The sequence below is a fragment of the Neophocaena asiaeorientalis genome, unplaced genomic scaffold (assembly GCF_003031525.2).
Source record: "Neophocaena asiaeorientalis asiaeorientalis breed wild unplaced genomic scaffold, Neophocaena_asiaeorientalis_V1.1 scaffold123, whole genome shotgun sequence".
Lineage (NCBI taxonomy): Eukaryota > Metazoa > Chordata > Mammalia > Artiodactyla > Phocoenidae > Neophocaena > Neophocaena asiaeorientalis.
Window position 1 is genome coordinate 12,562,611 of NW_020173666.1, and position 12,705 is coordinate 12,575,315.

The following is a 12,705-nucleotide window of genomic DNA, read 5'->3' on the forward strand; positions in this document are numbered from 1 at the left end:
TAGAGTTTCTGCTGAGAAATCAGCTGTTAACCTTATGGGAGTTCCCTTGTATGTTGTTTTTCCCTTGCTGCTTTCAATAATTTTTCTTTGTCTTTAATTCCTGCCAGTTTGATTACTATGTGTCTCGGCATGTTTCTCCTTGGGTTTATCCTGTATGGGACTCTCTGTGCTTCCTGGACTTGCATGGCTATTTCATTTCCCGTGTTAGGGAAGTTTTCGACTATAATCTCTTCAAATATTTTCTTTGGTCCTTTCTCTCTCTCTTGTCCTTCTGGGACCCCTATAATGCGAATGTTGTTGCGTCTCATGTTGTCCCAGAGGTCTCTTAGGCTGTCTTTATTTCTTTTCATTCTTTTTTCTTTATTCTGTTCTGCAGCAGTGAATACCACCATTCTGTCTTCCAGGTCTCTTATCCATTCTTCTGCCTCAGTTATTCTGCTGTTGATTCCTTCTAGTGTAGTTTTCATTTCAGTTATTATATTTTTCATCTCTGTTTGTTTGTTCTTTAATTCTTCTAGGTCTTTGTTAAACATTTCTTGCATCGTCTCTCTCTTTGCCTCCATTCTTTTTCCGAGGTCCTGGATCATCTTCACTATCATTATTCTGAATTCTTTTTCTGGAAGGTTGCCTACCTCCACTTCATTAAGTTGTTTTTCTGGGGTTTTATCTTGTTCCTTCATCTGGTACATAGCCCTCTGCCTTTTCATCTTGTCTATCTTTCTGTGAATGTGGTTTTTGTTCCACAGGCTGCACGATTGTAGTTCTTCTTGCTTCTGCTGTCTGCCCTCTGGTGGATGAGGCTATCTAAGACATCATTTTAAATTGAAGAACTCCAGGTTCATTTTTTTATTGTTGTAAAATATACATAATATAAAATTTATGATTTTAACTATTTCTAAGTGTACAGTTCAGTAGCATTAGTAACTTTTCATTGTTCTTTAACCACTACCACCATCTATCTCTAGAACGTTTTCGTCTTGCAAAACTGCAACTCTGTACCCATTAAACAACTCCTCCATCCCTTCTGCCCCCCTCTTGCAGCCTCTGACAACCACCCTTCTACTTTCTGTCTCTATGATTTTGATTACTCTAAGTAGCTCACATAAGTGGAATCATAATATATTTGTCCTTATTTCACTTAGCATGTCTTCAAGTTTTATCCATGTTGTAGCATATATCAGAATTTTATTCCTTTGCAAGACTCAATGATATTTCATTGGATGTATATCCCACATTTTGTTTATCCATTCATGTATCAGTGGACACTTGGGTTGCTTCTACCTTTTGGCTATTATGAATAATGCTTCTATGAACATTGAAATATCTGTTCAAGTCCCTGCTTTCACTTCTTTTGTGTTTTTACCCAGAATTGGAATTGCTGGATCAAATGGTAATTCTGTGTTTAATTTTCTGAGGAACTGCCATTTTGTTTTTCCATAGTGGCTGCCCCATTTTATGTTCCTACTAGAAATTCACAAGGGTTCCAATTTCTCCATATCTGTGCTAACACTTGTTTTCTCTTTTTTATTGTTGTTGTTGTTTAAGAGCCATTGTAATGGGTATGAGGTGATATCTAATTGTGGTGGTTGTTTTAGGCATTCAGTCTGCCTTTATTGGGTATCTGCAAGCCTGACATTTATTCAGTTCTGTGTATGGATTCTTTTTATTTCTTGATGATATATGTATATATATATATATATATGTGTGTGTGTGTGTGTGTGTATATGTGTGTATATATATGTATATATAATTTTTATTTCTTGATGATTTATGTATATATATATATATATGTGTGTGTGTGTGTGTGTGTATATGTGTGTATATATATGTATATATCTCAAATGTTTACCACCACAAAGTTTGTTAACACATCCTTCACTTCACATAAGTACCATTTTGTTGTTGTCATGGTGAGAACATTAATGCTCTACTCAAAGCACCTTTCAAGTGTACACGTAGTATTGTTAACTATAGTCACCATGGTCACTATACATTAGATCCCCAGAACTTACTCATCTTATAAGTGAAAGTTGGTAGCCTTTGACCAACATCTCCCCATTTCCCCCAACCCTCAGCTCTTGGCAACCACCATTCTCCTCCGTTTCTACAAGTTCAGTGATTTTAGATTCCACATATAATTGACATCATGTGATACTTGTCTTTCTCTGACTTATTTCACTTAGCTTAGTGCTATCAGGGTCTTTCCATGTTGTTGCAAATATCAGGATTTCCTTTTTTTATGGCTGAATAATATTTCATCGTGTGTGTGTGTTTGTGTGTATGACACGTTTTCTTTATTCATTTATCTGTTGATGGTTACTAATGGCTGAATAATATTTCATCCTGTGTGTGTGTGTGTGTGTGTGTTTGTGTGTATGACACGTTTTCTTTATTCATTTATCTGTTGATGGTTACTTAGACTGTTTCCATGTCTTGGCTATTGTGAATAATGCTGCAATGAACATGGGACTGCAGATGTCTCCTTAAAGTAGTAATTTCATCTCCTTTGGATATGTACCCAGAAGTGGGATTGCTGGATCATGTAGTAGTTCAGTTTTTAAAGAAATAAACTGAGGAACCTCCATACTGTTTTTCCATAGTGGCTATATCATTGTGGTTTTGATTTACATTTCCCTAATGATTAGTGATGTTTAATATCTTTTCATCTGCTTATTGGGCCATGTCTGTGTCTTCTTTGGAGAAATGTATCTTCAAGTCTTTGCCCATATTTGAATTGGGTTGTTTTGTTTGTTTCTTGAAAAAGAAGAAGAAAGCTGGAAGACTCATACTTCCTGATTTCAGAACTTACTACAAAGCCACAGTAATCCAAAGAGTGAGGCCCTGGCATAAGGGCAGACATGTAGACCAGTGGAGTAGAATAGAGATCCCAGAACAAAACTCTTGTGCATACGATTAAGTGACGTTTTTTTTAATCGAAGTATAGTTGATGTACAATATTATGTAAGTTACAGGTGTACAACATAGTGATTGACAATTTTCAAAGGTTATACTCCATTTATAGTTATTATAAAATGTTGGCTATATTCCCTGTGTTGTATAGTCAAGTGATTTTTGACAAGGGTGCCAATGTCATTCAATGGGGAAAGGACAGCCTTTTCAATAAAGGGTGCTGGGAAAACTGGGTGTGTATGTGTAAAAGAATGAAGTTAGACTCTTACCTAACACTGTAAACAAAAGTTAACTCAAAGGATCAAAGACCTAAAAATAAGACCTAAAACTGTAAAACTCTTAAAACGGGGGAAGAAGACATTGGTTTGACAATGATTTTTTTTTCTTAATTGAAGTATAGTTGATTTACAATGTTGTGTTAGTTTCAGGTGTACAGCAAAGTGATTCAGTTTCATATATATATTCAGTTTCATATATATTCATATATATAATTCTTTTCAAATTCTTTTCCATTATAGGCTATCATAAGATATTGAATATACTTGTGCTGTACAGTAGGTCCTTGTTGTTTATCTATTTTATATATAGTAGTGTGTATCTGTTAATCCCAAACTCCTAGTTTATCCCTCCCTACCCCCCTTTCCCCTTTGGTAACCATACGTTTTCTATGTGAATCTGTTTCTGTTTTGACAATAAGGTCATTTGTAATTGAGAAAAAAGATTCCACGTATAGGTGATAACATATGTTATCCATTTTCTCTGTCTGACTTACTTCGCTTAGTATGATAATCTCTAGGTCCATCCACATTGCTACAAATGACATTATTTCATTCTTTTTTAATGGCTGAGTAATACTCCATTGTATACATGTACCACATCTTCTTTGTTCATCTGTCGATGGACGCTTAGGTTGTTTCCACGTCTTGGCTATTGTGAATAGTGCTGCTATGAACATTGGGATGCATGTATCTTTTTGAATTAGCATTTTTTCTGGATATATGCCCAGTAGTGGGATTGCTGGGTCATATGGTAATTCTATTTTTAGTTTTTTAAGGAAGCTCCATACTGTTCTCCATAGTGGCTGTATCAATTTACATTCCCACCAACAGTGCAGGAGGGTTCCCTTTTCTCCACACCCTCTCCAGCATTTATTATCTGTAGACTTTTGATGATGGCCATTCTGACCAGTGTGATGTGATACCTCATTGTAGTTTTGATTTATATTTCTCTAATAATTAGTGATGTTGAGCATTTTTTCACATGCCTATTGCCCATTTATGTATCTTCTTTGGAAAAACGTCTGTTTAGGTCTTCCGCCCATTTTTTCATTGGATTGTTTTTTTTGATATTGTTGTATGAACTGTTGATATATTTTGGAAACTAAGTCCTTGTCAGTCTCATCGTTTGTGAATATTTTCTCCCAGTTTGTAGGTTGTCTTTTGTTTATGACTTCCCTTGCTGTGCAAAAACCAAGTTTGACAAGGTCCCATTTGCTTATTTTTGCTTTTATTTCTATTGCCTTAGGAGACTGACCTAAGAAAACATGGCTATGACTTATGTCAGAATATTTACCTATGTCCTCTTCTAGGAATTCTGTTGTGTGTCATGTCTTATATGTAAGTCTTTTTAAGCCATTTTGAGTTTATTTTTGTGTATGGTGTGAGGGAGTGTTCTAACTTTGTTGATTCACATGTGACTGTCCAACTTTCCCAATACCACTTGCTGAAGAGACTGTCTTTTCTCCATTGTATATTCTTGCCACCTTTATCAAAGATTAATTGACTGTAGGTGTGTGGGTTTATTTCCAGGCTCTCTATTCTGTTCCATTGATCCATATGTCTGTTTTAGTGCTAATATGCTGTTTTGACTACTGTAGCTTTGTAGTATTGTCTGAAGTCTGAAAGGACAGGGATTTCTCAGATATGATAAGAAAGGCACAGGCAACAGAAAAAAGAAATAGATAAACTAGACTTCATCAAAATGAAAAACTTTTGTGCATCAAAGGATATTATCAACAGAGAAAAAGTCAACCCGTGAAATGGGAGAAAATATTTGGAAATTGCATATCTGATAAGGGATTAATATCTAGAATCTTTAGGATAGAGAACTCTTAAAACCCACATTCAATTTTTAGAGAAAATTAAAGGCCATGGAAAAGCAGTTTATACCCAGTTATCCACAGGTTCACACCATGCCTGGGCCAGTTACCTTCAACCTTAAGTGTCTCTTTGTGGAAGAGTCACTGCCCATATCTTGAGGATTATTATTAACACAGAAGCCATCCAGAATTTCTGCTGATAGAATACAGGGAGCTTAATTAAAGGAAAAAATTGTTTTTCTTTCTTGCAGCTAAGCAGAAGAGTAATGTCTAGTGGCAGAAGGACACTGGATGAGATACACTTTCTGCCAACAGGATTATAAATCTATTATTAATTTCAGTTCTTCTGGAAGGCGTTGGTGGCTGACTCACAGTTGTGCACTGTATCTCCTTTCATCCTGGAATGGTGTCTTGGCCCCAGTGTTATTTAAGCTGAAACTTCCATAAGGGCTAAAATATACCTAAAAAGGCTCTGGAATCCAGCTCTGAAACCATTTATGACAGGATATCAAGATTCTTCACATTCTGAGGGATTTTTTAGGTCAATTTTTTGGAGAGATTTTTTCCGCTTTGCATAAGTGAGCCAAAGGTTGGTTTAAAACTTTATTGTCCTAGAGACCTTTTCTTTCCTATGAAAGAGAAAAGTCCTGAAACAGATAATTGTCCAATACCGCCCCCCCTTCGCCAACACACACACCGAACCTCTGGTTTTAGTCACCTTTTTCTGGCATTTGGAGGGTACTTAAGCTCCAGTGTGGGCCAACCCTCAGGACTGTCGTATACAGTTGGACAGGTTGGGCACTGTACAAGGGAGCCACATCTGAGGGGCTACTGTTCACATCATAGCCATCCTAGGTTTGTGTGTTTACTGTGATGATTTTTTCTGGAAGATGTAGCAAAATGTGTTGTTCTAACAAAACCCATATATTACAACCAACTCTTAGGGGTGGACAAAGCATCTTTGATGAAGGAGTGTATTTGTATAGTTCCCAGGGAGGCTCTGTGTGGGTCGACCTACCTGCGCTTTGCTTTGGGTCACACCTGGAACTGCACAGTATGGTTTCTTATGAAGGATGCTTCTCTCCCGCTCCATGGGCCCCAGCAGAGAGGTGGCTCTGGGCCAGGCCACCCTTCCGTTTGTTGGCCCTGTCTGTTTGCTCCACAGCTGTCTGACATGGCTCTCTGGGTGTCCGTGACTTTACGTGGTGAAGGGCTTCTGTGGGGCCTTACAGTGTAGGAGGGGAAGTTAACGACCATGTCTTGGAAAAAGACTAAGCTACACAGATCCCACACTTCAGGATGTGAGGCCCCGCAGTCACCTATGACCACGTGGTGTGGCTGGTTGACAGAGTTGCACTGGAGCATTCCAGGGAGTCTGCCCTGTGCCCTCTTTCCTGGGAACCATGTCACCCCAGAGAGAAGTGTCGGGGTGACAGGGCATGGCATCTGTGGCAGGACCTGAGGCCCAGGGTGCTGGCTGCTAGGCAACTGGTGTTCTCGGCCAGTGTCACACTGGAGCCTGGCTCAAGATGGGCATCCATTCTAGAGGACTTTTTATGAACACCTGAAGTGTGTTGCCTTATCCCTACTGTTTTTAGATGGAGAAGTAGATACAGTATATACAGTAATACTTAGATGTATAATGATGCCACGGATGTGCTTGTGCCAGTTGCAGGTTGGTTTTTGATCGAGAAGCCTCTGCTCCGTCCTGCGGTTCATGGGGTTGCTTGCAGCATCATAAGCTCCTGCTTATGAGCAGAGGTTGTGTCCCGTTATCCTTAACTCTGTAAAGAGCCCATGTGTATTACATGCAATTAATGTGAACAAATGGATGAAATTAGGCCAAGTGGTGAAAAAATGATGACCTTGTTTCATACATATTTGGTACGGCTTATTAAATGATGTCACGCTTATTGTTAAAATAGCGTTGGGTTTCTATTGTTGTCATTTATTGTAACCACCTCTGCATGGCAAGCCCTCTGCTGGGTGCTGGGGACACTGAGATACATACGAAAAGGCCCGTGTCCTCAAAGTTGTCACCATCTTGTGGGGGAGACAGACATATGCCAGTGATTGCAGTGCGGTCAGAGGAATTTCAAAGCAAGTGTGCGTGGCACCCATGAGGAGGCCAGCCTGGTGAGGACAGGCCCAGAATCTGGAGAATAAACCACTAGAAGGACAGAGCAGGTGGTGTGGAAGAGGTGCAGTCTCGTGGGTGTGGGGCATCAGGAAAGTGCAGCTTCAGCTGGACCTGCAAATGGGACGGGGGTGGCAGCAGGTGGCACTGGACAGGTCGGTAGGGACCGAATCACACGGGACCTCTGTAGTTTTCCCCGGCTGCTGTAACAAAGTGCAAACTGGGTGGCTTTGAACAGTAGAGACGTATTGTCTCACAGTTCTGGAGGCTGGAAGTCCAAAGTCAAGTTGTCAGAGGGACCATGCTTCCTCTGCGGGCTCTCGGGGAGAATCTCTCGCTGCCTCTTCCAGCTCCTGTCGGTTCCCAGCGACCCTTGGTGTTCCTTGGCTTGTGGACACCACTCCAGTCTCTGCCTCTGTTGTGACACCGCCATCGCCTCCTTACCTTTCCTCTGTGCCTGTCTGCCTCTGTGTCCAAATTTTCCCTTTTTACAAGGACACCAGTCCTGTTGGCTCAGGACCCGTCCTAATGTCCTCACCTGCACTTGATCTGCAAAGGCTCTATCTCGAAATAAGGTCACATTCACAGTTGCCTGTGGGTAGGGCTTCAACATATCTTTTCATAGAGGACACAGCTCAACCCTAAGCGGCTTTCTTATGCCGGTCGAAGTTTCTTTTGTAGCCACTTGGGCTGTGAGTTGCTAGCAGAGGACAGGATGTCGTGTGTGCTCCGGAGGGTGGGTGGCAGCAGGGAGAGCTGAGCCCAGGACCCGTTGCACAATACCCGCGAGCCTCGGTTTTCACTTATAGAATTGGGATGACACCTGGTGACGAACCACGGAGCAAATGCATGCAGAGTGCCCCGCACAGCCCCTGGCGGACAGTTAGCTTCTAATAAATGCCACTGCGCCTCCCTGAACGTGCCCCAAAGCCTAGGATCCTGGGGGCCCTGACCCACAGCTGCTCCCTGTGAGGCCTAACGAGGCAGCCAGAGCAGGGCCCCAGCCTGCCTGTCAGGAGACCTTGGGGGAAGGGGGGGCGTCTTTCCATGAGCATTTCCTCATAGTAGTTACATGCATTAAAAAAAAATGTTAACAAGTAAATATTTAGTGCTTTTTAAGGAAGCCTCTGGTAAGAAATGGCTGAGGAACAGAAGGGGGAAAAAAATCAAAATGGCAATAAACAGGGACGGAGCCACAGGGCGGCGCTCCTCAACCTTCCGCGAGCAGAGGCCCACCCTGCAGGGCTAGGGTTGGCCTGGGACTCTGCATTGCTCACAAGCTCCCCGCTGGTGCCCTGCCGAGGGCCGCCATCCACACCTGGAGCAGCAAGGATGTGGGGCAAACTAGGTCCCACGGCCCAAACCTATCCTTCTGCCTGTTTTTGTACTTTCCATGAGCTAAGAACGGGTTTTACATTTTTTAATGGTCAAAAGAATAATATTTGTGACACACAAAACACAGGAAATTCAAATTTCGATGTCCGCTATCAGAACACAGACACGCCCCCACTCTTTAACATTGTCTGTGGCTGCTGTCCCAAGTGCAACGTTGAGGGCATGGGACAGAGAAGGTATAGAGCCTAGAATGTTTGCCATCTGGCGGTGCGGCCCGGTTCAGCCAGCAGGGGGCAGCAGAGACCTGCGCGTGGGCCAGGCCTCCTGGGGCTCAGGACGGGTATTTAGAAATGCGACAGGGCCTAAGCTGGGGTTTAGGAGGGAGGTATGGGCCTGAGGTAGAAGGGCAATTAGCCTGGGGAGGTGGGGCGGGGTAAGTGGAGAATGGGCTGGAGGCCCAGGGATGCCAGTGGGGCTGGGACCTCCGCGAAGGCAGTAGGGAGCCACTGGGGGACTGTAAGCGGAGGAGAGAGCATCAGCTTGGAGGGAGGGGCTGTAGCTGGTGGCTGTGCCTCTGGGAAGCGACCACAACAGTCCAGGGTCGAGAGGACGAGGGGCTGAGGTGGCAGGGCAGTGGGGAGGGGCCGGCAGCACCTGAGCTGTGACACAGCCCACCACTCGCCAGCGCCCTGTCCCCTGGATTCTGCATTTTCACCCAGGGCAGGCTGGACGAATGGCGTCTCTCTCTCTCTCTCCTTTCTCTTTGCCTTGTTTTTCTCTGCTTTCGAAACTCCAGTGCACTTAGGGTGGCTGTCTTTTTGCTTCTGGCCTGGCTCTCTTCTTTCCTGTGGGTCCTGCAGATATGGGATTTCACCCATTACTAGCTGGTTCTGCTAGCTGAGCACTCAGCCTTTGGGTGAGGCCTTTTTTGTTCTTAAAGAATTATTTTGTGGTGGGGCAGGGACATGGCTCAGAGACTCCTGTTAGAATTTGGTGACCACCATTGTGAACCCCAGAAAAATGCACATGGGCAGGTGGACTCAAAATCTGAGATAGGATTTCAGGGCCGATGTGCTCCCTGAGCCCCCTAATTTAGGACCCCTGACGGGGTGGCGGTCAGCTCAAGGTCAGCTGAGGGGTTAGCTGTCCCCAGCTTTAAGGTGTTTGACTTGATATCAGAGCCATATGCCCTCCTCCCAAAGGCCTCCCTGTAATTCCTGATTGTCTTATCATCCCCGCCCTTCCTCCTGTCTTATGGAGAAGACATGAATACCTGTCTTTCTTTGGGATGGATTAAAGCCTTCCGAACACACAAGACGGGAGCTCCACTGACCTCCTAGGATGGCAGGTCTGGCGGTTCTCAGCTGTGTTGGGCATTGTGGAGCCTCTAGGGAACTTCCCAGAGCAGCAGATTCCACTTCTGGCCTCCAGCTGGGGTTGGGGTGGCAGTGGGCTGACCTCTCCCTTTGCATTGGGCCAGGAAACATTGTGTTCACAGAACTGCGGACTTGGAGAATTCTATTTTGGGGGTCTTAATACATCATAAAATCCCCTTTCCTTGAAACAAAAAGAGTACTATTATCAGATGGAGTCTTATTGAGGAACTTATTAGCCTCTATAACTAGAAATAAGTAGATTACATTTTTCAAAAGATTGAATTAATCTCCCTAACAAAGAATGTTTAAAGGAATGTAGTCATTCCGTTATGAAATGTTTCCGAAGGACAAATGGAAGCTTAGAAGCATGAACTGGTTTTCAAATTATCCAGAATTTAAAAATCTAATCCAGCATCAACTTTCAATAAAAGCGGTCATTTCCAGCAAGTATGGTCTCTTACTCTGTGTGTGTGTGTGTGTGTGTGTAACAGCAGCTTTAGTGGAACATAATTTATATAACACAAAATTCACCTATTTGAATGTACAATTTCATGATTTTTGATGAAAGTTATGGAGTTATGCATCACTACAGTCTGATTTTAGAGCATCTCTGTCACCCCAAAATGGTGTCTTACTTTTTAATCACAAGATGTGATATTAGAAAAGTAATTTTAATTTATTGCGTCCTGTATCTGCATCGTCGAAGTTATATTCTTAGTAATAAATGACCTTTATTGTTATCTCTTCCAGGCAAGCACGAGACAGCTGGAGCAAAGCTCTTGAAATCTTATCAGAAGCTGAGGTGAGTGTTGTCAAAGGACAGGCCGTCCTGGGCCCTCGGGCTAGAGCACTAAGGACGTGCTGAAAGAGCTTACAGATCTCTTGACTTTCAGATGTCACTGCTTTGGAATGTAACTTTTTTTAAAAAGATGATAAAGTGCCTGAGAAAGATTCAGAGATGTTTCCAGATTCTTATGAAAAGCTAGAAGGAGCTAGCGTAGGATTTTCTCGCAAAACATTTTGTTTCTTGAATTCTGAAATCTTGTAAGCAAACTAAATATTGTTTTTGATGGCACGTCCCGTGAGATTCTAAACCAAGCATTTGCCTTTATGAATCATTCATGTCGCCAACATCTTGCCCAGTGCTTGACACCTTGGAGACATTTGTGGAATAAACATTGGTGGATTTGAATATTGGCCTGAGACACAGTAACTTTACTGAACGCCCAGCCATCCTGAAGCTATAGCAGTAATTCACACACCTGACTGTTGCTGAATTTGTTAAAGTATTACTGGAAGCTCTCCACCAGCAGCTTTTTTCTTGCTCATGGTGAGATTTTCCAATCTCAGGACTTTTTCAGTTTTTTACTCCATCCCCCCACCCCCACCCCCACTTCTTTTAGCACAAACTTCTAATTGCTCTTATGGTCAGTTTTTACATCCATGACATTTGGGGAATTCTGCTGCATGGTGTCCACAGAGAGGACGCTCAAGTCCACACGGCACACACGTGTGGAGCCCGGATTCCAGAGCAGCCACAGGCCACAGAGCCGGTCCCGAGCACCCCAGCTATTTTGCAACACACAGATGGAGTGCAACGCCCAGACCTTAGACCATATGATGCCCATTTCCCACATTCCAGCCCCCAGGGAATCAGGCCCTGTGCAGAGCAGATCCAGGCAGGCTGCTGACCCCTCTTCTGAAAAGTGAGGCAGTGTTTAAAGTGAGGCAGTGTTAAAAAAAAAAAGGCAGAGAACTTGAATTATAGGATAAATACAAATGTTGTGTATTTCTAAGACTAGTATTTTAAGACTCACATCTCCTTTCTTACCCTTGTATTTTTCCTCGGCAGCAAAATTTCCGTGGTTCCTTCTTCTCCACCCCCTCTCAGTGAAAGCCAGTGCGGCGGCGGCCCTGGCAGGGTAATGTGCCTGTTCTGTGTGCCTCCTGGGAAGGGGAAATGCGAGAGAAGTAGAGGAGGGGAGGGGGAAGCCGCAAGCTTGAGCCTCACGGCAAAGGGATCCAGCCATGGCTGGAGTGGGTCATAAGGCGAGAGAATGGGGGCCCCGATCGGAGGCTGGGGAGTGCTGGGCCCTGCCTGGTGTCTGCGCTTCCATCACGCTCTGGGGGCCATGGGACCATCCCCCCGTCCCCCGCACTGTCAGTGGACGCCTGTGCTGCCTGTACCCCATGTCCTCGCCTGCACCCTGCATCCCCATCTTTTTACTCTTGTCATTTTGTTGGTTCTCTCCCCTAACTGTGCCCTTGAGCGTGGGGTTCTGGATGGGCTGCCACGTGTCAGGTCTCTGGGGGCGGAAAGGGAAATACAGGTTGATGCACAGGTGTGTGATTCGCAGGCCTGGGAGTATGTGTGGAAATGTGCGTGTGTGTCTTTGAGGGTTTGTAGGTGCTAACATAAAGAAGACCAGGACTGTTTCCGTCCAAGGAAGTTAGCTGTGTGATCATGGGGGACTTACCTGGGCTTCCACCTGGGAGGTGGAAATAATTCTTCTCGTCTGGTTCACCTCCCGTGGGTGGTGTGAGAAATTAACAAAATAACGTCTCTGCTGGTACTTGGAAACTGTAAAGTGCCATAGAAACACATGGTCTTGATTATTTTCATTGTTATTACTCTGTGTATTAAGGGGAGTAACTATATCTGAACAAAGGAGGATATACCTGTCTGCTGGTGAGAGAGAGAGAATATATATTCTTTTTTCAAATTCAAACTGAGACCCTGGAGTGTCCTTCAAAATTCTGCTCTACTTTCTCCTAGAGAGAGATTTTAAGTGCTCTGAAGTTACTCAAGCACAGATGTGCTCAAGACATATTTGTGGGGGGGGTGGGTG

The 12,705-nt window shown here is 43.6% G+C and overlaps 1 protein-coding gene across 9 annotated transcripts in view; it reads left to right on the forward strand.

The window, feature by feature from the left end:
- Positions 1 to 12,705, forward strand: part of SYTL3 (synaptotagmin like 3) — an 86,079-nt gene that overhangs the window by 40,634 nt on the left and 32,740 nt on the right. For all 9 annotated transcript variants that reach the window (XM_024748010.1, XM_024748016.1, XM_024748009.1 and 6 more), the window contains 2 exons: positions 10,607 to 10,658; positions 11,709 to 11,778. In XM_024748010.1, the coding sequence (XP_024603778.1) occupies positions 10,607 to 10,658; positions 11,709 to 11,778 (122 nt within the window). The remainder of the gene's footprint in view (positions 1 to 10,606; positions 10,659 to 11,708; positions 11,779 to 12,705) is intronic.